Here is a 21,653-nt window from a genome sequence, read left to right as displayed (position 1 = left end):
AATTAAGAAAATTAAAAAGTATGTTAGATTCAGCCAACTGGTTCTTTTAAGAAATTTAATTGATCACAGTAAGGCATTCGGGCTATAAAAACCTTCTGTACAGTGGTTTATAAAGTGATTCCCATCCCCTAAAAGCCACCCATACATACAACACGGATATCATTACATCAATCCCCTGAAATGAGCAACATAGTCCAGTCCGTGCAAATGATCTTTGTACACAAAGACAGGGCATCTCAGAGACACTTACCCCTAGTGCAGTCACTGAGCAAATACAGCAACCAGGGTTTGCACAAATAAATAGTTTATGTATATACATACACACATAAGTGATAACAGTTCCAACAAATCTACAAAGTGCCAACATGACAGAAAGCCCCACTGTCATCTATATAGGGACTTGATTTACATGCTTCAGAAAGAGAAAGCCCCTCATAGCTTCCCACATGGTGGGGCATAGTGTTTCATCTTTATGTAGTGAACCATCGCCAGTCCCATCCAACATCTTTGTGCAGGAATCTCAGAGGGGCTGACCACTGCCTCTTGGTCATTTATGCGATCATCACACTTGTGGTGATTTCAGAAAGAAGTCTTGTTTTGGAAGAATCCCATTGAATGACCAAATGGGAGCTGCGCACCATCACCAGAAAGATGGGGAGATGAATGGCTAAGAGGTATTTGCATAGAAGTGGAAACACCAGCTGGGCAGACATAAAAAAACCAAAGTACAGGTCTAGGTAATCCATAGCCATGGCTTTGACCTAACTCCCTTCCTCCATGAGCATTGACTGATCTCGCTGTGTTCATCAACACAGGTTTTCCCTAGCTTAGGATCCTATCCCAGCCCGTACGACAGGAAACAGTACAAAGTAATAACACAAACACCAAATTCACACAATTACACAAGGTTCAACCCTGAACTTGATAAAGTGCAAGGAGCCAAAAGGAACAGAAGGGTCTGGGGTGGGAGTGGTGTGAGGCTGGGGCCCAGATGGCTACATGCTGGCTAGAAGAGGCTTTTAGAGGGTTCAGGCTGCTTATCCTCTCACACAAGGTAACCGGGTGTCTCAGGCACTTAATAAATATTAGGGGTGACTGGTGGTGGCTCAGGCTCTTTCTCCAGGCACTAGAACACTTTTAGCAAATGAATTGGTCTTGGTTGGTATCACCCCACCACCCTGGATTCAAGCAGATCAGAACCAGTGACACTATGAGTTCCTTTCTAGACTTAAGAAGGGCATAGACCTGGCTAGAAAGACACTGAGTGGCTCCTGATTGGGGGTGACAGGGCAGAGGCTAATGCAGGCTGAGAAGCAAGGCTCACAGGAAGAGGTAAACACGTGGCTCCTGAGTTTGAGGGTTTGGCCTGAAGACTGGCAGACACAGCAGTGCCCAGGGCCTGGCCTCTCTCTTGGTGTGACCGCCCTGTCCTTTTGTCTTCTATTCAAGGACTGGTGGCACAGAGAAGCTAAAATCTTCCCTGGAGAGAAACCAAGATGACACCCAGCTCCCTGGGCCTCTCCCTTCTCCTTCATACAGAAAGAAACCAAAATTCCAACCAAAACCCATTTCATGGGTGCTTTCAGAAGCCTATGTGGCCTCCCAGATGAATAAATATATAAAACAAAGTTCTGGTCAACAGACCTCAGGGCTTCGGCTGCTAGCAGTGCCTTGGTCTTGTCTTTTCTTGAATGAAATAGAAGGCCACTGTCATGGGGGCCTCAGGAAGGGTGTTAGGCAGTCCACGCAGGGTCTGGGGAGAAAGTGTTTTTCCTGCTCCTGAGTGGCAGCAGGTTCCAGGGACGGAAAGGACTTGAGGCCAATGTTCATGCCACATCATCCTCCAAGCTGACCATCTGTCTCTGTCAACAAAATGGTAAATACTGGAAACAGTCAGTCCCATATTCAGGAAACATCTTTTACCCTCCTGAACCAGACAGCTGCCTCCAATCTGGCACCTAGGCTGCCACCCTCACTACCACAGTCTGTTCCCTCATAGCCATCAGAGGGTGCCTCTGAGCTCCTAAGTCAGTCACTGCCCTCCCCTGCTCAAGAACCTTCCACAGCTCCCAACTCACTCAAGGTAAAAGTCAAAGTCCTCACCACTGGCTCCCAAGGCCCTGCCTGGTCACCTCCTCCCTCTTGCCCTCATTTCTCTCTCTGCTCCAGCCACACTGGCCTCCTCAAACACACCAACCATAGCTGAACCTCAGGGCCTTTACCTGGGCTATTTTCTTGGGAAAAAAACGCAGGACCACAGGGGGCAGAGGCTCATGCCTGTAATCCTAGCACTCAGGGAGGCCGAAGTGGGTGGATTGCCGGAACTCAGGAGTTTAAGACCAGCCTGAGTAAGAGTGAGACCACATCTCTAAAAAATGAAAACATTGTGGAGAACGCCTATAGTCCTAAGCTACTTGGGAGCCTGAGGCAAGAGAATCACTTGAGCCTGAGAGTTTGAGGTTGCTATGAGCTATGATGCCAGCACTCTACCCAGGGAACAAACTGAAACTCTGTCTCAAAAAAAACAAAGAAAAAAAAAAGGTAGAAGAGGCTCAATGCCTGTAGGTCAGTGAGTAGAGTGCCGGCCACATACACCAAGGCTGGAGGGTTCGATCACGGCCCAGACCTGCTAAAACAATGACAACTGCAACTAAAAATAGCCAGGCATTGTGGTGGGCACCTGGAGTCCCAGCTACTCAGGAGTCTGAAGCAAGAGAATTGCTTAAGCCCAAGAGTTTGAGGTCACAGTGAGCTGTGACGCCACGGCACTCTACAAGGGCAACATAGTGAGACTCTGTCTCAAAAAAAAAAAAAAGTAGAAGAGAAACCACACGGGGTGGTGCCTGTGGCTCAGTGAGTAGGGCGCCGGCCCCATATACCGAGGGTGGCGGGTTCAAACCCAGTCCTGGCCGAAATGCAACAAAAAAAATAGCCGGGCATTGTGGTGGGCACCTGTAGTCCCAGCTGCTCGGAAGGCTGAGGCAGGAGACTCGCAGAAGCCCAAGAGCTGGAGGTTGCTATGAGTCCTGTGACTTCATGGCACTCTACCAAGGGCGGTAAAGTGCGACCCTGTCTCTACAAAAAAAAAAAAAAGAGAGAAACCACACGACCCCAGCTGAGAAGCCTACCCCTACCACCTTATCTAAAATTAAATCCCCTTCCATCACCCACAGATCCTTCTCTGAAATCCTTCTGACTTCCCTTTGTCCCATCTCCATCTGATCTGACCTATGCTTATCTGATGTCCTTCATCCCCCACTAGGAGAATGTCCGCTGACATTCTGTGAGAGCACCCAGAAGCATCCACCCCGTGGACCCGCAGCTGTTGAGGATTTGACTCAGGCCTTGAGGTGGGCAGGACCCCCAGGGGAGCTCTCACCGAGGGGTAGGCGTAACCGTCCTGGCTGCGGCAGATGTGCACCTCATCCTCCGTGGTCTTCTGATACACAGGGTTGTCAAAGTTGATGCTATTAATGCTCTTCAGCCTCCAATTCTTCCAGACCAGGAAGGCCCCAAAGCAGAGCAGGACAAGGATTGCTGCAAGGAAAGACAGACCCAGTCACATGGCTGTCCCCACAACACGAGACCCTGCTCCATGGCCAGAGTGAGGCCAGCGGCACTGACATCATCTGATGGCTTGGACTTTTTTTGTTTTTTTTTTGAGACAGAGCCTCAAGCTGACGCCCTGGGTAGAGTGCTGTAGCGTCACAGCTCACAGCAACCTCCAACTCCTGGACTGAAGTAATTTTCCTGCCTCAGCCTCCCAAGTAGCTGGGACTACAGGCACCCGCCACAATGCCCAGCTATTTTTTGGTTGTAGTTGTCATTGTTGTTTGGCAGGCCCAGTCTGGACTCGAACCTGCCAGCTCTGGTATATGTGGCTGGCACCTTAGCCGTTTGAGCTATAGGCGCCAAGCCATGCTTGGACTTTTTTTTTTTTTTCTTTTTTTGCAGTTTTTGGCCAGGGCTGGGTTTGCAGTTTTTGGCCGGGGCTGGGTTTGAACCCGCCACCTCCGGCATATGGGGCCGGAGCCCTACTCCCTTGAGCCACAGGCGCCACCCCTATGCTTGGACTTTTTAAAAACTTTTTTTTTTTTTTTAATTTTTATAGAAGTCTTACTACGTTGCCCAGGCTGATCTCAAACTCCTGTCCTCAAGTGATCATCTTGCCTCAGCCTCCCAAAGCACTGGGATTACAGGCATGAGCCCCTACACCTCTTTTCAATGGATAATGTTTATGTTCTTGATTTAGAGCAGTGCTCACTCGTGGTAAAAACAAAATCTGTCTATACTCACATTAATAATAATAAATCTCTAACATGAAGCCCCAGGATCAGCCTCACTCCAGGTGGAGCTGACGATTGATTCTTCTAGGTTTCCATCTGGGATTAACTATGCATGGGAGGTCAGGTGTGGTGGCTCATGCCTGTAATCCTAACACTCTGGGAGGCCATGGTGGGTGGATTGCCTGAGCTCACAGGTTGGAGACCAGCCTGAGCCAGAGTGGTATTATGGCACCGCTAAAAATAGCCAGGTGTTATGGCAGCACCTGTAGTGCCAGCTACTTAGAGTGCTGAATAAAGAGAATCTCTTGAGCCCAAGAGTTTAAGTTTTCTGTGAGCTATGATGCCATGGCACTCTACCGAGGGTGACAAAGTGAGACTCTGTCTCAAAAAAAGAAAAATGCATGGGGCTGCAAAAGAATGTTTTTCTGTATACGGGTCACAATTCCCTCTTCTGTTTCAATGCTAATGGAGCCAGTTTGTTCTCTACATCAATAGTGAGCTTTAGCTGAGTACGATGGCCAACGCCCATATCCTGGCACTTTGGGAGGCCGAGGCAGGAAGATTGCTTGATGCTTGGAATTTGAGAACAGCCTGGACAGAATAGCAAGACCCCATCTAAAAAAAAAAAAAAAAGGCAACCCTCAATAGGGGTGATGATCACTGACCATCTCTTTGTACCCTCAATAAGGCAGCCCCAGCCATCTCTCAGGGTTCTTATTGGTGCTGACTTGGATCAACCCAGGGGCAGAGGGGTTTTTAACCATTTTTAGCCAGTGGTGGGTAGAGATTTGGGCTTCACCATCATAGGTGTCAACCTGTAGCCAGCTAACTGCAAGCCATCAGGGGATGCCTCCACAGGATGACCTCAGTAAAGGAAAAAGCAACATGGAGCTAACCAACCCAGGAGAAGCAGGGTGAGGGAAAAAAAGTGGAGCTCTCATACCTGTCCCCCTGCAAGAGAACTGATTTGTCAGGAGGTGCCCATGAATCCCTGGGTTCTGGCTGAGGCCTTCCCTAGACCAGGCACACAACCTGGCTCTAGGTCCCTCACCTGACACCTTCACTGCCTGACTTGACTTCTTGTCAGCCCCAGGGGTGTGAACCTTTGTTCACAGGTGTTTCCCCAGTTATTATGAGGAATAGGGCCACGGCCTCCAGGGCCAAACTGGCTGGGCATGAGGTTGCGCTGCTGGAGACCATGACCCAGGCAAAGCTGGAGGACAGGCTGGTGCTTACCGATGGGGAGGACAGTGGACAGAGCACCCACACTCCCAGGCTTCTCCTTATTCCCTCTGCCAGCAACGTCACCCAGGACTGTGGGGGAGAAGAGAAAAAGTTTTCTGAGTTCCACAGAAAACAGACCAGGTGTGCCACAACAGTCATGTGCAGGAAAATGCCTGACACATCTCCCTATCCTGGGAAGTTCAAGGACACTTAGAGAATCTCCCTAAGTGTGAGAGAGGCATCTCTCACTTATCTGGTAGTCACTGGGGTTTGGGGATTTACAAGCCAGGCACAGTGGCTCACTCCTATAATCTCAGCACTACTGGGATGCCAAGATGGGAAAATCACTTGAGCCCGGGAATTCAAGCCCAGCTGGACAGAAAAGCAAGATCCTTACTCTACAAAAACATTAAAAATTAGCCAGGCGTGGTGGTGAGTGCTGATAGTCCCAGATACTGGGGAGGCTAAGGCATGAGGATGCCTTGAGTCCAAGAGTTTGAGGTTGCTGTGAGCTATGATGATGTCATTATACTCTACCCAGGGTGAGAGAGTGAGACTTTGTCTCAAAAAATAAATGAATAGGGTGGTGCCTATGGCTCAGTGAGTAGGGTGTTAGCCCCATACACCAAGGGTGGCAGGATCAAACCCGGCCCTGGCCGAACTGCAACAACAACAACAAAAATAGCCGGGCGTTGTGGCGGGCACCTATAGTTCCAGCTACTCGGGAGGCTGAGGCAAGAGAATCGCTTAAGCCCAGGAGTTGGAGGTTGCTGTGAGCTGTGATGCCATATCACTCTACCCAGGGTGACAGCTTAAGGCTCTGTCTCAAAAAAAAAAAGTCTGGGTGGCCCACCTGTGACAGGACTTTTCTAGCAAGAAACTTCTTTTTTTTTTTTTTTTTTGTAGAGACAGAGTCTCACTTTACCGCCTTCAGTAGAGTGCCATGATGTCACAGGACTCACAGCAACCTCTAGCTCTTGGGCTTCCGCGATTCTCCTGCCTCAGCCTCCCGAGCAGCTGGGGTTACAGGCGCCCGCCACAACGCCCGGCTATTTTTTTGTTGCAGTTCAGCCGGGGCTGGGTTTGAACCCGCTACCCTCAGTATATGGGGCCGGCAGGCACCACCCTCTAGCAAGAAACTTCTAAGCAAGAAACTTTCTTGCCTCCCTCAAGTGTAACAATTTTGTGGCTCACTTGTGGCTGAACAAAAGCTTCAGCTGTTCTAGGGAAAAAAAAAAATCATGAAACTTGCTGGTGTGCTCTTTTTTTAATATATATATATATTTTTTATTGGTTTGGATTTATTGAGGGTACAAAGAATTAGGTTGCATCGATTGCATTTGTTAGAAAACTCATGTGTTCCTTTTGTCCTTGCTTGAAAAGTCCACAAGCCTGGCTCGGAGCCTTTGGCTCAAGTGGCTAAGGTGCCAGCCACATATACCTAAGTTGGCGGGTTCGAATCCAGCCCAGCCCACCAAACAACAACGACAGCTGCAACCAAAAAATAGCCAGGAGTTGTGGTGGGCGCCTGTAGTCCCAGCTACTTGGAAGGTGGAGGCAGGAGAATCACCTAAGCCCAGGCGTTGGAGGTTGCTGTGAGCTGTGATGTCACAGCACTCTACCCAGGGTGACAGCTTGAGGCTCTGTCTCAAAAAAGAAAAAATTCACAAGCCACATCTCTGGGCAGCTAATGTTGGGCTTGGCGCCCTCCAGTGGACAGATAAGGAACTGACCAGCCAGGCTCGGACAGCCCCCAAGCAGGACTGTGAGGACTGAAGTCGGGAGAGTGGAGCCCCAAAGTGAATGGGGTACCATAAAACTCAAGAATCCAATAATATTTTAATGTAAATATTAAAATAGCCAGGCATTGTGGTGGGCACCACTCGGGAGGCTGAGGCAAGAGAATCACCTAAGCCCAGGAGTTGAAGGTTGCTGTGAGCTGTTACACCACAGCACTCTACCATGGATGACATAGTGACTGTGTCTCAAAAAAAAAAAAAAAAAAAAAATCACATTGGCCAGGAGTGGGAGCTCATGCAGAACTCTGGGAGGCTAAGGCAGGTGGATTGCTTGAGCTCACAAGTTGGAGACCAGCCTGAGCAAGAATGAGACCCCATCTCTACTAAAAATGAAAAACTGAAGCAAGAGAATCACTTGAGCCAAGAGTTTGAGGTTACTGTGAGCTATGATGCCATGACAAAGGGTGACGAAGTGAGACTCTGTCTCAAAACAAACAAACAAAAAACTAGCATTTGGGAGGCCGAGGTGGGTGGTTTGCTTAAGCTCAGGAGTTGGAGACCAGCCTTAGCAAGAGTGAGACCTGTCTTTACTAAAATAAAAAAACTATCTGGGCGTTATGGTGGGCACCTGTAGTCCTAGCTACATGAGAGGCTGAGGCAAGAGGATCTCTTGAGCCCAAGAGTTTGAGGTTGCTGTGAGGTCTGATGATGCCACAGCACTCTACCCAGGGTGACTGCATGAGACTCTGTCTAAAAAAACCCCCCAAAACAAAAAGAATATATTCCTTGCCTCACCCTACTCTTAAAAATGAGGCAGAGAACAGGTTTCACTAAAATTTCAAGCTCTGGGTTCCTGTGCTTGGCCAACACTGAGGACCAGCACCCTGACGGGTTCAGGCCCTTTATACCAATGACCCCAACCTCTAGTCTGCAGACCGGTACTGGCCTGTGGACACCTTAGGAACCAGCCCACACAACAGGAGGTCAGCTTTATCTGTATTCACGGTTCTGCCTCTTTTCAGATCACCCCCTCCCATCTATGGAAGAATTGTGCACTGTGAAACCTGTCCCTGGTGCCAAAAAGGTTGGGGACCACAGCTTCACACATTTAGCTCACCTGATGTCTTGGAGGTGGAACACACCATTATTAGGCCCACATTGTAGGCATAGAAATGCTTCAGAAATACATGGGCCAAGTCAGAGATAGTCAGCAAGGGAGCCAGGACTCCTTTCACACCCCCTCTCATCACTGAAATGCTTGTGGCCTCTGAAGGGGCCCAGCCAGAGAGGGCCCAACTTTTACCTTGAAATGACATCGTCAGTGTCTCTGCTGTGGTGAGCCGAGAGGCATCAGGAGTAGGCCAGGTGGCTGTATGCTTTGGAGCCATAGTTTTAGAGGTGACCATAGGCCTGCCCATGGAGGTCCCCTGGGTGGTCACTAAAGACACAGCCTCTGAAAGAACAAATACACATTTCCTGAGTGCTGCATGCTACAAACTCTGTGCTTCTAATAATGGATCAAAAACAAGGGCCCGTGAAAATAACATCCATGGATATCTACATTATGATCATACTATTTTCTTTTTTTTTTTTTATTGTAGAGACAGAGTCTCACTGTACCGCCCTCGGGTAGAGTGCCGTGGCGTCACACGGCTCACAGCAACCTCCAACTCTTGGGCTTACGCGATTGTCTTGCCTCAGCCTCCCGAGCAGCTGGGACTACAGGCGCCCGCCACAGCGCCCGGCTATTTTCTTGTTGTTGCAGTTTGGCCGGGGCTGGGTTTGAACCCGCCACCCTCGGCATATGGGGCCGGCGCCCTACTCACTGAGCCACAGGCACCACCCGATCATACTATTTTTGTTCAAGAGAGACTTGCAAGTGCTAAGAAGGTGGTCTTGGCCAGGTGTGTTGCCTTATACCTATAATCCCAGCATTGTGGAGGCTGAGGCAGGATGGTTTTGCTTGAGGCCAGGAGTTCAAGATCAGACTGAGCAATATAGTGAGTCACCATCTCGCTCTCTTTTTTTTTTTTTTGAGACAGAGTCTCACTTTGTTGCCCTTGGTAGAGTGCAGTGGCATCACAGCTCATAGCAACCTCAAATTTTTGGGCTTAAGCGATTCTCTTGCCTTAGCCTCCCAAGTAGCTGGGACTACAGGTGCCCACCACAATGCCCAGGTATTTTTTGGCTGTAGTTGTCATTGTTGTTTGGCAGGCCTGCCTGTGTTCAAACCCACTAGCTTCTGTGTATGTGGCTGGTGCCCTAGCCACTGAGCAACAGGCGCCAAGCCAGAGACCCCATCTCTTAAATAAAAAAATAAAAATTATCCAGATGTGGTTGTGTGTGCCTATAGTCCTAGTTATTCAGGAAGCCATGGCAGGAGGATGGCTCAAGCCTAGGAGTTAGAGGCTGAACTGAGCTATGACCACACCATGGCACATAGCAAGACCCTGCCTGTCTCAAAAAACAAAAAAACAGGGTGGTGCCTATGGCTCAAGGAGTAGGGCGCAGGCCCCATATATCAGAGGTGGTGGGTTCAAACCCGGCCCTGGCCAAAAACTGCAAAAAAACAAAAAAGAGGCTTGGCGCCTGTGGCTTAAGCGGCTAAGGCACCAGCCACATACACCTTAGCTGGCGGGTTCGAATCCAGCCTGGGCCTGCCAAACAACAATGATAGCTCCAACTAAAATATACCCGGGTGTTGTGGCGGGCGCCTGTAGTCCCAGCTACTTGGGAGGCAGGGAGGCAAGAGAATCTCTTGAGCCCAGGAGTTGGAGTTGCTGTGAGTTGTGATGCTACACACTCTACCCAGGGAGTCAGCTTGAGGGTCTGTCTCAAAAAAAAACAAACAGGGCGGCGCCTGTGGCTCAAGGAGTAGGGCGCCGGTCCCATATGCCGGAGGTGGCGGGTTCAAACCCAGCCCCGGCCAAAAAAACAACAAAAAACCAAAAAAGAGGCTTGGCGCCTGTGGTTCAAGCAGCTAAGGTGCCAGCCACAATACTTCTGAGCTGGCAGGTTCCAATCCAGTCAGAGCCTGCCAAACAACAATGACAGCTCCAACCAAAAACTAGCCGGGCACTGTGGCGGGCACCTGTAGTCCCAGCTACTTGGGAGGCAGGGGCAGGAGAATCGCTTGAGCCCAGGAGTTGGAGGTTGCTGTGAGCTGTGATGCCATGGCACTCTACCCAGGGCAACAGCTTGAAGCTCTGTCTCAAAAAAAAAAAATGAAAAAACCAAAAAAGATGTTCTGGACCTGGACCTGTTGGCCTCAATTTGAGACTGTCTCAGATAAGAAGAATTCAAGAATGGGGTGTATTTCTTCTCTGTGTGCACCCATTAGAAGTCAGACCACTTCCTCAGGGGGCCAAGAAAGACAGAACTAGGCATCAAAGTGACCCTGGGTCTAAATGCCCAGCATGGTGTTAATTGCCCAGCATTAGAGAAAAGCAAAGTCCTTGTGACTTTTAAAGAACCCGTTTCACAGATGTGCATGGAGAGTCTTGGCAAGGGCCTCACAGGAGATAGAAACAAGGCCTGTACCCCTACCTGTGAGACAGCTCCTCATGTCCGTGGCTAACAACATGCCATCCGGGCAGGCACAGGTAAACTTGGGCGAGTGTGGGTTAATTTGTGGGGCCGGAAGACACAGGTACTGGCAGCCACCATTTCGGAGAGTGGGCCTCTCACACCAGTTTACCCCTAGGGCAGAAAGAGTGAGGAGTCAGAGTGAGAATGAGATGGCCAGACAATTCTAGAAAATTCCAAGAGAAGCCATGGGAAAGTCTCAAGGTAGGGGTACAGACAGCCACCCCAACCATACCTTTCGGCTGTGTGAAGTTGTGGAAGAGGACAATATCCTCAGGGGACAATAGGTTTTCAGCCACCAAATTAATGTCCGAGCCCGTGAGGCGATTGGCACTGAAAATGGCTTCATTGATGATGTCTGTCCAAAACACTTTGTCCTATGCGGGTAGTACGGAAGATGGCAGATCCCATTAGCCACTGAGAAAGGACACAGACCACTATCTCCACCACTATCAGGGTTTCATTTTGGTAAAATACACAAAACATAGTATGTACCACCCTAACGCTCCTTTTCTTTTTTGTAGAGATGGGGGGCTTCCTTTGTTGCACAGGCTAATCTAGGACTCCGGGCCTCAAGTGATCCTTCTGTCTTAGCCTCCCAAAGTGTTAGAATTGTAGGTGTGAGCCACTGCACTCGGGTACCATAACGCTTTATAAGTGCATAATTCTTTTTTTTTAAGAGACAGTCTCACTTTATCACTCTTGGTAGAGTGCCATGGCGTCACAGCTCAGAGCAACCTCCAAATCCTTGGGCTTGGGCGATTCTCTTGCTTCAGCCTCCAGAGTAGCTGGGACTACAGGCGCATGCCACAATGTGCAGCTATTTTTTTGTTGCAGTTTGGCTATGGCCAGGTTCAAACCCACCACCCTCGGTATATGGGGCCGGCGCCCTACTCACTGAGACCCAGGCACGGCCCTATAAAGTGCATAATTCTGTAGCATTAAGCACACTCACAATGCTGTACAACCATCACAACCATCCACCTCCAGAACTTTCTCTTCTTCCCAAACTGAAACTGTCCCCAGGAACCACTAACTCCTCCCCATCTGCCTCCCCAGCGCCTGACACCCACCATTCTCCTTTCTCTATGAATGTGATGACAAGAGGGACCTCCTATAAATAGGATCACATAGCATTTGTCCCTTTGTGACTGGTTATTTCACTGAGCATATTGTGTGTCAGACTTTCCTTCCTTTTTAAGGCTGAACCATATTCTACTGGATGAAATATTACTTAAATAATAAGTTAAAATAATATTTTATCATATGGACGGACCACTTCGTGTTTATCTGTAGGTTATGCCCCCTTTTGGCTGATATAAACAATGCAGCTGTGAACATGGAGGAATGAATATCAGGGCCTGCTAATGCTGTGGCTTGTGTGCTTAACAGCAGCCCTGGCCTCTACCCACTAGATGCTCATAGTAACCTCCACTCAGTTTTGGCAACCAAAAAATCTCCAGAAAATCGGGCGGCGCCTGTGGCTCAGTTGGTAAGGCGCCGGCCCCATATACCGAGGGTGGCGGGTTCAAACCCAGCCCCGGCCAAACTGCAAACAAAAAAATATCTGGGCATTGTGGTGGGCGCCTGTAGTCCCAGCTACTCGGGAGGCTGAGGCAAGAGAATGGCTTAAGCACAGGAGTTGGAGGTTGCTGTGAGCTGTGTGAGGCCACGACACTCTACCGAGGGCCATAAAGTGACACTCTGTCTCTACAAAAAGAAAAAAAAAAAATCTCCAGAAATTGCCATGTTACCCAAGGGGCAAAACTGCTTCCACATGACAACCATTGGTTTAGGCATGTTAAGATTCTTTTGGTAAAAAGAAAGAAAACAGAAATAATTACAGGTTTAAGACTCTTGCTGATACCAGTGGTTTTCTCTGCTTATACTGGCTTGAATGAATGAGACAGGTGTGTCACCCTGCCACTCGAGCACCCATATCTCATACATGAGTTGCTTCAGTAATTAACAGTCAGCCGTGGATTCACTCATGCTCCCAAGTCTCACCTCAAAGATGGCCAAGGAGAAGGGATGGGCCAGTCTCTTCTTGTCCTCCAACACTGTCTTCCGGTTGCCACCATTGACATCAATACTGGAGATGGAGTGGAGTTTGGAGTCAACCCAGTACAGGCGACCACTGGAAAGATCTAGAGTCCATAGGTAGAAGAGGAGAGGTCACATGCTGATGCAAAATTGCCAGAGGGGGTCTTTGGAGCAGAGAAACATACAGAAAAGCAGCTCTGAGCACATGTGAGCCTGAACCCCATGCTACGCCTGGTGGCATTCACCCTACTATCTCCTCCGTGGGGTAGGTAGGGACAATGTGGGTTAGAATCAGCTCAAGGAGCTCAGTGGGGCTGTTCAGGAGCATCCTGGCCTTTCACCCACCTCATCATACAGAGTGTGCCCAATGCCAGTGGGGACGGCCGTTCTGTGAACATACCCAGGGTGATGCCATTGGGCCATTGGATGCCTTCAGTCACCAGAGAGTACACATCCACACCATTCAGGCCCCCTTTTTTGATCTTAGCAGGGGTTCCCCAGTCAGTCCAGTACATGAAGCTGCGGGAAAACCGAGAGAGCAGATATAAGGCTGGATGTCGGGGCGGCGCCTGTGGCTCAGTCGGTAAGGCGCCAGCCCCATATACCGAGGGTGGCGGGTTCAAACCCAGCCCCGGCCAAACTGCAACCAAAAAATAGCTGGGCGTTGTGGCGGGCGCCTGTAGTCCCAGCTACTCGAGAGGCTGAGGCAAGAGAATCGCTTAAGCCCAGGAGTTGGAGGTTGCTGTGAGCTGTGTGAGGCCACAGCACTCTACCGAGGGCCATAAAGTGAGACTCTGTCTCTACAAAAAATAAAAATAAAAAATAAGGCTGGATGTCGTCGGTGGGGTGGTCCTGGCTAACACTGAAGAACAGATTCAGCCTTAAACGACCAGGCCTAGACTTAGGAACCAGCTTGGGGACTGTGAATTTGTTTTTTGCTTTAGTTCTTAAAAGACAGATACACTCGGGCGGCGCCTGTGGCTCAGTCGGTAAGACACCAGCCCCATATACCGAGGGTGGCGGGTTCAAACCCGGCCCTGGCTGAACTGCAACCAAAAAATAGCTGGGCGTTGTGGCGGGTACCTATAGTCCCAGCTACTCAGGAGGCTGAGGCAGGAGAATCGCCTAAGCCCAGGAGTTGGAGGTTGCTGTGAGCTGTGTGATGCCATGGCACTCTACCGAGGGCCATAAAGTGAGACTCTGTCTCTACAAAAAAAAAAAAAGAGACAGATACACTGCTAGGTCTTGAACTCCTGGCCGCAGCCACCCAAGTAGCTGGGACTACAGATACCCACTACTATGACATCTGGTTAACTGTTTCTATTTTTAGTAGAGATGGGGTCTCGCTCTTGCTCAGGCTGGTCTCAAACTCCTGAGCTCATGTCATCCTCCCGCCTCAGCCTCTCAGAATGCTAGGCAGACATGGTTCAAACCCAGCCCTGGCCAAAAAAAAAAAAACATTGCATGATTTCTACTGAGTACATGTCGCTTTCCCCACTATTGTAAAGTAAAAAAATTTAAAGCGGACCATTTGTGAGTATTGAATTCACAGTTGTTACTTTGTATGAAGTAAAGGGAGAAAAGGGAAAGTAACCTACATTTCTATGTACTGGGCACCAATTTAAAAAATCGTGCCCTTGGGGTTCAAACCCAGCCATGGCCAGAAACTGCAAAAAAAAATAAAAAATAGGGCGGCGCCTGTTGCTCAAGGAGTAGGGCGCCAGTCCCATATGCCAGGTGGCGGGTTCAAACCTAGCCCCAGCCAAAAACCAAAAATAAATAAATTAATTAATTAAATTAAATTAAAAATAAAAAATTATGCCCCTCCCAGTGGATAAACTCATTGTATAGTGTACAGGGAACTGAAAATGCAGCGAGCCAGGCAGCCAGCCATGCACAGCATGCTCCTTTGTGAATAATCAGAAACAGGCTTGGTGCAGCGGCTCACACCTGTAATCTGAGCACTCTGGGAGATTGAGGTGGGAGGATCCCTTGAGGCCAGGAGTTGAAGACCAGACTGAGCCAGAGGGAGACCCTGTGTCTAAAAAATAGCCAGGCGTGTGGCGGGCGCCTGTAGTCCCAGCTACTCGGGAGGCTGAGGCAGGAGGATCATTACAACTTAGGAGCTGGAGGTTGCTGTGACCTGTGACATCACAGCCTCTAGCCTGGGCAATAAAATGAGACTCTGCCCCCACACGCACACACACACACAAAAAGAACAGAATATAAACACACGCATATGATTTGTGTCTGAGTGGAGTGGATCTGAATGTCTCTGTCTCTGTCTGTGTCCTGGTAGTTGTGTAGCCACATGTCACCCTAACTAGTGCTCCTTGATACCAACAAGCATTTGTCTAACTCAATCAGGGCCTGCCAGCCCCAGCTTCAACTGAAAATCCTGTTCCATCTAAATGTACTCTCTTCCTTGCCCAATCTTCGGTTCCCTTCTGGATACCGTAGGAAGATGGCCACATTTGTCTTCTCCAATGTCCCCTCCCCCAGACAGACCTTCCACGGATTTTTGCCACCAGCAGGATGTACCTCATCCCAGGTTGTCAGTGCTCCTGGGAAATTGTGAAATCCTGCCTCTCATGTACCCAGATGGCAGATAGAGGCTGCTAGGTACAAAGCACACAGGGCAGGATGAGGCTTCCTGCCAGGGGCTGCACATGGTGGTGTCCTGCCCCCAGAGTTGCTGAGTCAGCACGATGCCTGCGTGGTGGTCAACCTGGGTGACACCTTCCTCTGTGTCCTATCCCCAAGCTTCACACATGCAGAAGACTACCCAAAACTAACTTAATGGAGGACCTTGGTATTTTTTTTATTTATTTTTTCAAGACAGAGTCTCACTATGTCACCCTGGGTAGAGTGCCGTGGCATCACAGTTCATAGCAACCTGTAACTCTTGTGCTTAAGAGATTCTCTTGCCTCAGTCTCCCAAGTAGCTGGGACTACAGGATCCCACCACAATGTCCAGCTAAGAACTTAGTATTTTTTTCTTCTATACTATGGCCTAAGGGACTCTCCCACAAAACACTAAATTTGTGCTTTTTTTTTTTGTAGAGACAGAGTCTCACTTTATCGCCCTCGGTAGAGTGCCCTGGCATCGCACAGCTCACAACAACCACCAACTCCTGGGCTTAGACAATCCCCTTGCCTCAGCATCCCCAATAGCTGGGACTACTGGTGCCCGCCACAAGGCCCAGCTATTTTTTTGCAGTTTGGTGGGGTCCGGGTTTGAACTCGCCACCCTCGGTATGTAGGGCTGGCGCCCTGCCCACTGAGCCACAGGCACGGCCCAAATTTGTGTTTTCATTTCTCATTCAACTTGTAGCACATGGCCAGGTATAGCAGGATGTGCTTATAGTTCCAGCTACTTGGGAGGTAGAAGGATCAATCACTTGAGCCCAGGAGTATAAGGTTGCAAGAAGCTATGATGATGTACTTTACCCAGGGTGACAGAAAGAAAAAAAAAACAACTAAAACACACACACAAAATGCCAAAACAATTTTTTTTTTTTTTTTTCACAAAATCCATTTTAATCACCCTCTCCAATCCACAACACTCTGTAATTACAAGTCTCTTACACTCAAGGACAAAAAATCTCACTGAGAAAGCAACATTAAGCTTGCAAGCGGAAACATGAAAATTCATGAAACGCACAATTAAGGATCCAATGACAATGTTAACTCTCCCCTTTGCCAGCCCAGGCACTGAGAATTACCAACAAATGGGCACTTCTAAAGCCTGAGGTTTCTGTCTCAGACGCTGGGAGCCCTGAGCACATCATGCCCATTCTCACCATGGATTCCTGTTTGCTGCTGCCAAAGGGTGTCCTGGAGTCCAGCAACTAGTATCCGAGCCCTAGCGCCAAAACAATTTTTTTGTTTTTTTTTTAGAGACAGAGTTTCACTTCATCACCCTTGGTAGAGTGCTATGGTGTCACACAGCTCATAGCAACCTCCAGCTCCTGGGCTTAGGCGATTCTCTTGCCTCAGCCTCCCGAGTAGCTGGGACTACAGGCGCCCGCCACAACGCCCAGCTATTTTTTTGTTGCAGTTTGGCCGGGGCTGGTTTGAACCTGCCACCCTCAGTTTATGGGGCCGGCGCCCTACCCACTGAGCCACAGGTGCCGCCCATGAACAAAACAATTTATAATGTTGGATTCACATTAAATTCTGATATGTATTAAAATTAGCATTTTAGGCCAGGTGCAGTGGTTCACGCCTATAATCCTAGCACTCTGGGAGGCCTGAAGTGGGTGGATCACCTGAGCTCAGGAGTTTAGACTAGCCTGAGCAAGAGTGAGACCCCGTCTCTACAAAAAAAATGAAAAACTGGGTGGCGCCTGTGGCTCAGTGGGTAGGGCACCAGCCCCATATACCAAGGGTGGCAGGTTCGAACCCAGCCCCAGCCAAACTGCAACGAAAAATAGCCAGGTATTGTGGCAGGCACCTGCAGTCCCAACTACTTGGGAGGCTGAGACAAGAGGATCGCCTAAGCCCAGGAGTTGGAGGTCGCTGTGAGCTAAGGATACCACCGTACTCTACTGAGGGTGAGAAAGTGAGACTCTGTCTCTAGAAGAAGAAAAAAAAAAAAAAAAAAAATATATATATATATATATATATGAAAAACTAAGGCAAGAGGATCAATTGAACCCAAGAGTTTAAGGTTGCTGTGAGCTATGATGCCATGGATTGTCTCAAAAATAAAATAAGGGCAGTGCCTGTGGCTCAGTGAGGAGGGCACTGGCCCCACATACCAAGGTTGGCGAGTTCAAACCTGGCCCTGGCCAAACTGCAACAGAAAAATAGCCGGGTGTTGTGGTGGGCGCCTGTAGTCCCAGCTTCTCGGGAGGCTGAGGCAAGATAATTGCCTAAGCCCAAGAGCTGGAGGTTGCTGTGAGCTGTGATGCCACAGCACCCTATGGAGGGTGATAAAGTGAGACTCTGTCTGTAAAAAATAATAATAAAAAACAAATAAAAATAAATAAAATAAAATAAGTAGTTTAGATTCCTATCTTTCCTTTCCTTCCTTCCTTCCTCACTACAGCCTTAAACTCCTACTCTCAAGCTATTCTCCTGCCTCAGTTTCCTGAGTAGCTGGGACCCAGCTACTCAGCTTGCTACCCAGCTTGGCTTTTTAAAGTTTTTTTGTAGAGATGGGGACCAGGCTAGTCTTGGACTCCTGGGTTCAAGTGATCCCCCTGCCTGGACTTCCCAAAGCACTGGGATTATAGATGTGAGCCACCTCACTCAGCCTAGTATTTTAGTCTTTGGTTTGAATTTTTCCCTGAGGTCTGTTTCTAGCTCAGGTAATATAACAGGCATCCAATAGGACCCCCCCCTCCCCCCACTAAGGCTTGTACTCCAGGCTGCTATTCCTTTCCTGATAGTGTGAGACTTTGATGCCAGGTCTTCCCTGAAGCTCAGGACACTCCATCACCTAACTTAATCTACCCGGGACACATAATATTCTTCCAAGTCCTAATCATCTCTTTCCTTTTTTTTTTTTTTTTTTTTTGAGACAGAGCCTCAAGCTGTCACCCTGGATAGAGTGCCATGGCATCACAGCTCACACCAACCTCCAACTCCTGGGCTCAAGCGATTCTCCTGCCTCCGCCTCCCAAGTAGCTGGGACTACAGGCACCCTCCACATCGCCGGGCTATATTTTGGTTGCAGTCGTCATTGCTGTTTGGTGGCCCAGGCTGGATTCAAACCTGCCATCTCAGGTGTATGTGGCTGGTGCCTTAGCCGCTTGAGCCACAGGTGCCAAGCTAGCTCTTTTCTTTTTAATAACTAATTGCAACCTTCAGCATTATAAATACATACCCATGAACAGGATCCACCACGATGGCCCTTGGCTTAGATCCTTTCTCCTTAAATAGTGTTTTCCTCTTCACACCCTTTGTATCAGCCACAGAGACAGTACCCAAAACAGAGTCGGTCCAATAGAGGTTCCCATGGACCCAATCCACAGCCAGCCCGTCAGGGGCCTGAAGGTCTCCACTGACGACGGTATCATAGGAAGAGAAGCCGTGGGCTCCATCAATCTGGGTGCTGAGGCACAAGGAGGGAAGAGTGAGAGTCAGGGCTGGGAGCCCTGTCACACCAGGGTGCCAGGGCCACATGCAGGGCTGACTGACTCTCACCTGTAAATCTTTCTCTGGGACAGGTCGGACCAGTAGATTCTGTTGCTGGCCACCTCCATGTCCAGAGCAACCACGTTCTTGAGGTTGGGGATGAGGCTGGTATACTCGCTCCTGTCTAGCGTCATCTTCCTTACCTCATGACGATTGGTGAAGAAGAGGTAGGCAATGGAACCTAGGGACACAAGAAGGGCAGTGAGAGGAGCTAAGGATGCAGCCTGCTGCAGGGGTGGTGGCTGAACCCACACATCTGTGCAGGATTACCCGTGTGTTTAGATGCTTTGTCATCTGGGGACATGCTGATGCTAAAGGGATTGGCCAAGAGTGGCCAATTCCTAGCCACTTTAAAGATTCATCTCATCTGCAAAGGGACCAGCCCATATACCTGTCACCTCTATTGGGCTGTCCCACTCCAGGCCATTATCCTTTTGCCCTAATTATCCCAGGGCCAGAAACCAGATAACCAGGGATAGCCCCAGGTCCTTAGAGCCTCCTAAATGATTCTCACAAGCCTGTATTTAACCCACCTCCACGGATGAAGGGAGTGAGGCTTAGGGGGGAAGTGACTGGCCGAAGATCACACATCAAGTGAGAGGCAGAGGTGGGAACTTTTTTTTTTTTTTTTGGCCGGGGCTAGGTTTGAACCTGCCACCTCAGGCATATGGGACCCGTGCCCTACTACTTGAGCCACAGGCGCCACCCCAGAGGTGGGATCTTAACTCAGGTCTCTCCAACTGCAGGGCTGTGCTCTCACCATAAAACCGACATTTAGCCAACCACTTCTGTGACTGGACCTCACTTCCTATAGGAATGGCACTTTTATAAACACCAATATGTATGAAATGGGTTCAAAAGTAAAATCTCAAAACCTAGAGTGTATTTCATGAATTTACTGAAGGCACCACATACATACTCCACCCCAGGAGAGACCAAAATACACATGAGGCTAAACAGAGGGAGGCCAGAGAGCTATCAAAGGGGATCATCTCAGAGGACAAGACTTAAAATGCCAAAAGAAAGCTAGGCGCAGTGACTGATACCTGCAATCTTAGCATTTTGAGAGGCCAAGGCAGGAGGATCACTTGAGCTCAGGAGTTTGAGACCAGCCTGACCAAAAACAAGACCCCATCTCCACTTAAAAAAAATAGAAAAACTAAGGCTGAGAGTGGTGACTCATGCCTGTAGTCCCTGCACTTGGAAGGCTGAGGCAGGTGGATTGCCTAAGCTCAAGAGCTCGAGGGTGGCGCCTGTGGCTCTGTAGGTAAGGACGCCAGCCCCCTATACTGAGGGTGGCGGGTTCAAACCCAGCCCCAGCCAAACTGCAACAAAAAAATAGCTGGGCTTTGTGGTGGGCGCCTGTAGTCCCAGCTACTCAGGAGGCTGAGGCAAGAGAATCTCCTAAGCCCAGGAGCTGGAGGTTGCTGTGAGCTGTGTGACACCACAGAAGTCTACCGAAGGCGATAAAGTGAGACTCTGTCTCGACAAAAAAAAAAAAAAGAGTTCGAAATCAGCCTGAGCAAGAGCAAGACCAGCTAAAAAATAGCCAAGGGTTGTGGTGGGCACCTGTAGTCCCAGCTACTTGGGAGGCTGAGGCAAGAGAATCACTTGAGCCCAAGAGTTTGAGGTTACTGTATGACACCACACACTCTACAGGGGGCAAGAAGGTGAGGCTCTGTCTTAAATAAATAAATAAACAAACAAACAAAATGCCATCAGAGACCCCTGAGGAAGAGGGTGACGCTCTAAAATATTTTTGCAGGAGGCGCCTGTGGCTCAAGGAGTAGGGCACACGCCCCATATACCTGAGGTGGTGGTTCAAACTCGGCCCTGGCCAAAAACTGCAAAAAAAAAATAAAATAAAATAAAATATTTTTGCAAAATGGATTCTCGTTGGGATAACATATTAAGGACATCTGTATGTTCAGACAATTCCCCTGGGTCAGTTACACATCTGGAAATACAGAATACTTTGACCTGGGAAATTCTAAGAATTGGTGCATGGCTCCAAGTACAATCTAAACTTTATTCATGATAGAAAAGAAATTCAACTGCTGGGCAGCACCTGTGGCTCAGTGAGTAGGGTGCTGGCCCCATATACCGAGGGTGGCAGGTTCGAACTCGGGTCTGGTCAAACTGCAACAAAAAATAGCCAGGCGTTGTGGCGCCTGTAGTCCCAGCTACTTGAGAGGCTGAGACAAGAGAATCACCTAAGCCCGAGAGCTGGAGGTTGCTATGAGCTGTGATGCCACCGCACTCTACCAAGGGCGACAAAGTGAAACTCTGTCTACAAAAAAAAAAAAAAGGATGGTGCCTATGGCTCAGTGGGTAGGGGCACTAGCCCCATATACCGAGGGTGGCGGGTTCGAGCATGGCCCCGGCCAAACTGCAACAAAAAATAGCCAGGCGGGGTGGCGCCTGTGACTCAGCGAGCAGGGCGCCGGCCCCATATAATGAGTGTGGCGGGTTCAAACCCAGCCCCGGCCAAACTGCAACAAAAAAATAGCTGAGCGTTGTGGTGGGCGCCTGTAATCTCAGCTCCTCGGGAGGCTGAGGCAGGAGAATCACCTAAGCCCAGGAGTTGGAGGTTGCTGTGAGCTGTGTGACGCCATGCCACTCTACCGAGGGC

General features: G+C 49.1%; 1 protein-coding gene across 1 annotated transcript in view; it reads right to left on the bottom strand.

Moving 5' to 3' along the window:
• Positions 1-462: 462 nt before the first annotated feature.
• LDLR (low density lipoprotein receptor) overlaps positions 463-21,653 on the bottom strand; it is a 45,125-nt gene continuing 23,934 nt past the window's right edge. Inside the window, exons 9-17 of the mRNA XM_053583265.1 lie at positions 19,031-19,202; positions 18,711-18,938; positions 13,278-13,396; positions 12,842-12,981; positions 11,070-11,211; positions 10,796-10,948; positions 8,553-8,702; positions 3,380-3,537; positions 463-1,862 (exon numbers count right to left, since the gene is read on the bottom strand). Of these exons, the coding sequence (XP_053439240.1) occupies positions 1,827-1,862; positions 3,380-3,537; positions 8,553-8,702; positions 10,796-10,948; positions 11,070-11,211; positions 12,842-12,981; positions 13,278-13,396; positions 18,711-18,938; positions 19,031-19,202 (1,298 nt within the window). The 3' untranslated portion in view covers positions 463-1,826. The remainder of the gene's footprint in view (positions 1,863-3,379; positions 3,538-8,552; positions 8,703-10,795; positions 10,949-11,069; positions 11,212-12,841; positions 12,982-13,277; positions 13,397-18,710; positions 18,939-19,030; positions 19,203-21,653) is intronic.

The sequence above is a fragment of the Nycticebus coucang genome, chromosome 3, assembly GCF_027406575.1.
Source record: "Nycticebus coucang isolate mNycCou1 chromosome 3, mNycCou1.pri, whole genome shotgun sequence".
Lineage (NCBI taxonomy): Eukaryota > Metazoa > Chordata > Mammalia > Primates > Lorisidae > Nycticebus > Nycticebus coucang.
The sequence above is the reverse complement of the archived record's forward strand: the minus strand, read 5'-3'. Positions and strand labels throughout refer to the sequence as shown.